The 7,819-nt window shown below is 41.3% G+C and overlaps 1 protein-coding gene across 1 annotated transcript; it reads left to right on the top strand.

The window, feature by feature from the left end:
• Nucleotides 1-4,725: 4,725 nt before the first annotated feature.
• Nucleotides 4,726-5,193, top strand: LOC108773795 (uncharacterized). The gene has a single exon (XM_018539730.1). It carries the CDS (start codon nucleotides 4,726-4,728, stop codon nucleotides 5,191-5,193), a length of 468 nt encoding a protein of 155 aa, XP_018395232.1.
• The last annotated feature ends 2,626 nt before the right edge of the window (nucleotides 5,194-7,819 follow it).

The raw sequence follows: 7,819 nt of genomic DNA, 5'->3' as shown, positions 1-7,819 counted from the left end.
GAGAGAGAGAGAGAGAGAGAGAGAGAGAGAGAGAGAGAGAGAGAGAGAGAGAAACCTAGCACCTCCTGTCAATTCCAACCAGGACGAACGAAGTGACACAGACAGTGAGACTGACGACGTCACTATAGCCTCCAGTCGTAGAAGGAGGAAACGAACAGACAGGACTTGTCAATGAGTCCAACATTAAATCTGAAGTTACTTACGGACCCTTGGGTCCTCTCGACTGAAACAAGATGGATAGACGGGTGGGGCGCCGGTCCCGTGGAACCGATCTTTTGATCGGGGACCGGGGCCAGCGTCCCACCTGGACTTCACACCTCGCGAGGGCGGGAAGCGGGAGACTTCCCGTCCCTACAAACGCGAGTTGGGAAGTGGGTGGTGAGAGGAACCGGTGTCCCCTCTCGCCACAAGTTAGAAGATCGAGTATCGCGAAAGCGATTTGGCGCCTAGGCGGGGGGAAGAGTACCGTGTCTTGTTCCTCCCCCCGTCTCCGACTAGCGCCCGTGGTATGACACCCGTGAAGTTTTAGTGGGTAGGCCCCCGATCATTAGGTCGGGGGAGAGAGTCCTACATAACCCCTCACCCCTCCTCGGGGATGCGGGGGTATGCGTAATGCATTTCCTCACGTTAAAAAAAAAAGGTGAGAGAGGATGTTAAAAAGTTGTAAAACGAAAAAGAGTGAAATGCGGCGAAAGGGAAGGCCCGCGGAGATGGTTGGTGGGGGGAAAGGGAGAGGCGGGTGGAGGAGGTCCGGTGGGCCGAAGATGGTGGAGATGCGAGTGGAAGGTGAGAGAGGAAGTTAAAAAGTTGTAATAACGAGAAAGTGTGAATTACGGCGAAAGAGAGGGGCGATGGGGTTGGTGGTGGGGTAGGGGGAGGGGCGGGTGAAGGAGGTCCGGTGGACCGAAGATGGTGTTGCTGCGAGTGAAAGGTGAGAGAGGATGTTGAAAAGTTTAAATGGTGGCTTAAAAAATTTTGAATGTGGACAGAGAAGAAGGAGAAGGAGAAGAAGGAGACGTTTCTTAATTTTTCATTAAAATCACCACTCTTTGACCGCTTATATATCCAGAATGTCTTGAGCGATTTAAAATTTTTTGGCTCAAATTACTCGTGGTGATGCCACCTTTCAGGACATATAACGTTTGATTCAAAATTTTTTATATTTTTGTAGTTATGCACCTCTCATTTAGACCCATGGGGAAGGCCATATAAAGTGGTCATGAAGAAAATGAGGGTGAGAGAGCCCGCGGTACTGGAGAGTCTGGAAAGCGAAAAAATCAAAAAAGTAGTAGAACATCTCTTTCCCAGCACGGAAATACTATATACCGTAGCGGAGAATACAGTCGAGGACGAGAGCGACGTTGTGCCGATATCCGTATAAGAACTAGTGATGGCGATTAAGGGAATATCGAGAAGGAAAGCCCCTGGATCGGACGGGATACCGGGTTTTCTGCTGAGATTGGTAGCGATGGCCCTCCGCAACAGACTTGGGAGGCTTTTTAACGAATGCATAAGACGGAAATACTTTCCTAGGGAATGGAAATCAGCGAGGCTGGTGCTCCTCAAAAAACCTAATAAAACGGGAGAATTCCCATCAAATTTCAGACCGATATGCCTATTGAATGAGATGGCGAAGTTGATGGAAAGGGTGATAAATAACAGATTACAGGAATTGCTTGAAAAAGAGAATAGGCTGTCGGGGGAACAATATGGTTTCAGACCGGGAAGATCCACGATCGACGCGGTGTGGTGCCTCAGGGAGTGGACACGAGATGAGGTCGAGAACGGCAGACTGGTGTTGGTGGTTTCGCTCGATATCACCAACGCTTTCAACTCCATTCCCTGGGGCATCATTAGAAAGGCACTAAGAAAGAAGAATATCCCGGAGTACTTGTGCGCGATGATCGATAGTTATCTAGAGGACAGAGAATTGGTATACCAGAACAGGGAAGGAGAGGTAATCAGGACGAGTATGAGATGCGGAGTGCCACAGGGCTCAGTACTGGGCCCCACCCTGTCGAACGTGAGATACAACGAAATACTTGAAGGAAGACTCCCCTTTGGGTGTAGAACGATCTGCTACGCGGACGATACTCTGGTGGTGGCATCTGGAAGCAGTGTACAGGAGACTATAAGAGCAGCGGAGTACGGAGTGGCCATGGTAATCCATGGTATAGAGAGGCTCGGTTTGAAGGTGGCGTTGGCCAAGACGGAGGCCATGTTCCTCGGTGAGGGAATGCATCAGGAGGATGAGATGAGAGTGTGGAGCGAGGTGATCCGCGTGGGGATCCGCGTGGGGACCACCATGAAATACCTTGGTTTTCACCTGGATTCGTGGTGGTCCTTCCGCGGACACTTTGGTAAGATATTAGGTAAAGCGGAAAACGTGGCGACGGCTTTGGCCAGACTAATGGGTAACATGAGGGGACCTAGACAAAAGAGAAGACTGCTTTACGCGAACGTGGTAATATCGAAAATAATGTACGGGGCCCCACTCTGGGCAGATGCGGTTGGCACGAACAGACAAATTAGAGAAAGAGCGGCGAAGATTTTTAGAAGAGTGGCGTCAAGAGTTATATCAGGTTATAGAACGGTATCGCATAACGCAGCGGCAGTGATAGCTGGCATCATTCCATTCGACATAAGAACTAGGCCTGCAACTCATCCGTCAAAAGCCTTCTAAAAAGAGAGTAACCGGCAAGGTTAAGATAACTTAACGAGACTATTAAATATCGAAAGTATATCATATTTGAATAACATAAACGAAAGTTCGCTAAAATTCGCGTTGCGGAACATAACAAAATGGCGCCTGAAAGGCGCGTCGCGATTGATTTACGTTTCATTTTTTTTCATATCGATAATACAATGAAAATGAACAAGTCAGTAGTGAATTTTATTCAGAAAATTGTGCTCTTTAAGGTGATATTTTTATACTTCCGTAATATGAAGTCTGAGATGCAAAATTTCGCCGAAATAAATTTTTTTCTAAAAATTTTGCGAGTTTTGTGTGTTATATTACAATATAACTTTGTTGTGTTACATTTTCGTAAAAAAATGTTCAAACAAAAGTTGTAGAGCACATTTTTTTACATAAGAATACATACGTGCAATATTTCCAAAACCATCATCACTGCAAAAATCATTATACATGGAAAAATGGATTACTGCACTTTTCTTACTATTTGTTTGTGCATCGTTTCTATCTATTTTCGTTACATAAGATTTTCTTGCTTTTAACAGCGATTCATAAACTATATATACTAACTAATTTGAATAAAATTATTAAAAACTTTTGAATGAAAAAACATTAATTTTTGTTCCTAATTTTAAATAATGTTTTTAATATATTAAAATAAAAGCAGTTTCGCCGATAAAAAATATTGTTTAATCCTTTTTATTGATCAAATAGGAGAGATTTGTACAAGAGAACATTTTTCAGTACTCTGAATTTTTTATCAAAATTATATGGGCTGATTCGGCTGATTATTTATCACATAGGAAAAAGCATGAGGCATACCGAATTCCGACGAGTGCCTGTATTTTTTGGATTATAAGAGCGTATTATCTGTCCTGTAAGAAAATCGTTCAATTGTTTTCTCCATGTAGGCGGCTTCGTTTATCGCAAGAAAAATAGTTTTCGTTTTAGTACAAAGCTAGATCAATATTTGACGAAAAAAACTTAAAAATACAAAAAAAATTAAAAATACAAAAAAAAATGCACTTTAAAAGCCCAACTCGAGACCTTCCCGCGGTAAAGTGCGTTAGTAAATTTTTTAATTGAAGCTAACCGAGCTCTGGCTGAAAAAAATTATTGTCTTATTATTAAAAATGTGTGTGACTAATATCTATACGGTTTAATTATTTAAGAAGTTTAAGAATAGTTATTAAACAACAAAATCGTATCTAACTAAAATATAACTAAACCGTACAGAAATTGTGCACAAATATTCCGAATAATAAAAAATGTCAGTAATCCGTGTCATTATTTCTCATCGTTCTTGAATATTAATCGCAATAATGTTGACGGAAATCATTGTCGGGCTGCATGGCTCTCGACATTTGCGCATGGTATTGCCGACGCACCAACATTTTTTCATGTGTAATGATTTTTGCAGCGATTCAATGGTTTTGGAAATATTGCACGTATGTATTCTTATGTAAAAAAGTGTGCTCTACAACTTTTGTTTGAACATTTTTTTACGAAAATGTAACACAACAAAGTTATATTGCAATATAGCACACAAAACTCGCAAAATTTTTAGAAAAAAATTTATTTCGGCGAAATTTTGCATCTCAGACTTCATATTACGGAAGTATAAAAATATCACCTTAAAGAGCACAATTTTCTGAATAAAATTCACTACTGACTTGTTCATTTTCATTGTATTATCGATATGAAAAAAAATGAAACGTAAATCAATCGCGACGCGCCTTTCAGGCGCCATTTTGTTATGTTCCGCAACGCGAATTTTAGCGAACTTTCGTTTATGTTATTCAAATATGATATACTTTCGATATTTAATAGTCTCGTTGAGTTATCTTAACTTTGCCGGTTCAGTCACGAAAATGAGAGTGAGTTGCAGGCCTAAACAGACGAATATCACGGGGTGTATACATCACTACGAACAGCTCCCAGGATAGGGGGGGAGAATACCCGACGAAATTAGAAGGGGTGTTAAGAAGTTTCGACACGAGGTGGCGCTGGAAAGATGGAGAGCGAGGTTGATGGAGATTGAAGAGCACGCGCCTGGGTACAGGGTGGTAGGAGCTTTCGCGCCGGTACTGAAGGACTGGGTGTCTAGAGTGGGTTGCGAGGTTACTTATAAAATTACTCAAATCCTAACGGGCCATGGTTCATTCGCTGTATATTTATGGGAGATAGGGAAGCTTTCCTCTCCCGCGTGCGGGTTTTGCGATGGGAGAGACGAAGATGACGCGATCCATACATTGGAGGAGTGTCCGCAATGGGAGGAACAGAGACGGTTGCTCGGTGAGTCGGTGGAAGGCGGGATTACTCTGGGAAATATATTTGGAAGAGCTATGGAGTCTATAGATGGTTGGAAAGCATTTTCTAAATTTTGTGAAACGGTAATTGGAGCCAAGGAGACTAGAGAGAGGGAGGAGGAGGCCCTCAGAAGGGCCAGGAGTAGATTTGATAGAAGACCTGGAAGTGGAAGTAGAGGGAGAGATTAAAAACAGATGCATTCAAAGTTGAATATGGATAGGTAGATAGATGAATATAAATAAGAACAAATAAAAATAGGTAGTTGGTTCTCCGATGAACCCAGGGCTAGTACCCGAGAACAGGAAGGGAGTATTTACTCGAAGGGTGGGAGGCCGTTCTGAAGAATGCTGAATAGGCGATACCGGACCGGTCTCCCAATGATACCCACGGTGGGTATCGCTATAGGGGGGGTTTTTAGCTGGTAGGCGCATTGCCGGTAGACGCAGGCGCTGCTTCGTTGTCGGGGGGGTCGGGGGTGCGACGGGTTAAGGGGAGATATTCCCAGTCACCTGGGCAAATCCCGGCGGTGGGGTATTCCCAGGAATCTGGGCAAGCACTGCCGTCCGTCGCGTCCGCGCCCCCTCCGGCGGGGACGGTGTCGCGTCCCTGGTCGTGCGAATCCAGCACACCCAGGTGAACTCGGGCCCTGGGTGTCTTCCCTCTCCGTGACGGCGTACCCGGTGACGAATCCCCTAACCCGGGCCGAACCCGGGGCATTGGATCGGAGAGTGCACAGTAAAGATTTTCCCCTCCTGCGGGGAAAAAAAAAAGTTATGCACCTCTCAAAAATGGACTTTGGTGGCTCGGAATAAGAGACTTGTAGCGTCTCTCAGTTTTTGAACATGGCCGGAGACGCTACCGCGTCTCCTGATAAAACTTTGTACGTCGCGTACGCTTCGGCGAACAGGAAATTTCGAAACTACTTCTAGACCTTGATTCGTCGGCCGTATGACTTCGCTTGTTACCGTATAACCTAAATAATCTAATTTTGTTTGAAAGAATTTGCATTTGTCTAACCTTAATTCTAAACAATTCACGACAAGTAACTTAAAAACTTTTTTCAATACATGAAAATGATACTCAATCTTTTCGGTGGCGATGAGAAAATCATCAAGATATACTGAAATTTCTCCTGCTTTAATTAGATCTTTAAATATTTGCGTAACGTAACGCTGAAATCTAAGAAGGGCTCCTTTCAGACCGAAGGGCATTTTTACATACTCGAATTGCCCCATCGGTGTGACGAATGAGGTATACTTTATCGAATCTTCGTGCATTTTAATATGAAAAAATCCATTTCTCAAATCTAAAAGAGTAAAATATTTTTTCCCGGTTAGTAAATCTAATTGGGCTTCAATTAACGGAAGAGGAAAATTATCACGTGCTGTAATTTTATTCAATGTCCGAAAATCCACGCACATTCTTATCTCTCCGTTTTTTTTCTTAGTCAGAACGATCGGCGACGCGTACTCCGACGTGCTTTCTCTAATAATGCCCTTTGAACTTAAATCGTCTATGATATTACTTAATTTGTTTTTTCGTCGCACGAAAGTCTACGTGGTGAGCACGAAAATGGTTTTTCTTCCGTAAGCGTAAGTTTCATCACGTTTTCTACACTGTGAAAAAAATTTACTCGAAAAAAAAAAATATTACTTGCCCCAAGAAAATTATTTTCTTGAGGGCTCCTTGGAACATATTCATTAGTATCAAGATGCTGTATTTACCTAAATGAAGTAAGCATTTTCAAGAAATAAGTAAATATTTGCTAGTACCAACGCAGATATTCGCTTGGGACGAATTAAATATTTATTTAAGCTCGTGGAACGGGCCTCGGCTGTGAAATAAATATTTTATTACGCCATATAAATATTTGCTCTAAGGGAAGAAATATTTGCTAGTATCAGCGCAGATATTCGCTCGGGACGAATTAAATATTTATTTAAGCGCGTGGAACGGGCCTCGGCTGTGAAATAAATATTTTCAGTGTAGAAGCAGTATGTTCTTTACGCTGCAAATAAACTTGCTCATGTTGTAAAGTATTTGTGAAATAAAAATATTTAATGAGATATAACCATTAAATTGCAAATTAATACAATACTTTTTGTTATTAACAATATAGATTTATTTAAACTTGCTATATATTAATAGATACATCATTTTTAGAGAAGCGCTCTGTATAAACATAACACGTTAATCCCAATGAGAAATGTACAACTTCGAAGTATACAGGAATATAATGTTGCTCATCCGGCATAATTTTAACATAGTAAACAGTACAATCTGTGAGATCTTTTTGAGAAACAAAACCCCATTTCTGCGTTTCATTTACTTGAAACGCACAAAGATGTCGATTATAACAGACTGTAGTCATTGTAGTATTTAAAAAGAAAATATCCCTCGACGGACTTGTAATAACATACTTAACTTTGGCAAACACAGATTCATTTTCATTACTTAAACATATTATAGAATTTGAATTATATTTAGTTCCATTTATTATTGTCCACGTTATACAATCGTAATCTTTAAAACTGTCATGAGCCAAAAGATTCCGTAAGTAGCCATAATTACTTATTAAATATAATTTCGAAATAACAATTCCAACAGAAATATCATCTGTAATACCATGATTGCAAAGAAATCTGTAGCATAGTTGCAGTTGATGTTTTACAGCTAGTGTAAACGAAGGATTTACTCGTGTCTTACATATCTTGCTGTTTTCTTTTATTTGCATATGCTTAGCTTCAAATTGTATACATGTCATGCCTTTTAAAGGTCCGTATCTGCGCATAATTCTTGGATAGTGTTGCAAAT

This window comes from Cyphomyrmex costatus, unplaced genomic scaffold (assembly GCF_001594065.2).
Source record: "Cyphomyrmex costatus isolate MS0001 unplaced genomic scaffold, Ccosl1.0 scaffold2201, whole genome shotgun sequence".
In the NCBI taxonomy this organism is placed as follows: Eukaryota; Metazoa; Arthropoda; class Insecta; order Hymenoptera; family Formicidae; genus Cyphomyrmex; species Cyphomyrmex costatus.
The sequence above is the reverse complement of the archived record's forward strand: the minus strand, read 5'-3'. Positions and strand labels throughout refer to the sequence as shown.

Excerpts from the sequence above, each read along its gene's own strand:
- LOC108773795 (XM_018539730.1), top strand. The coding sequence starts at position 4,726 with ATGGAGATTGAAGAGCACGCGCCTGGGTACAGGGTGGTAGGAGCTTTC.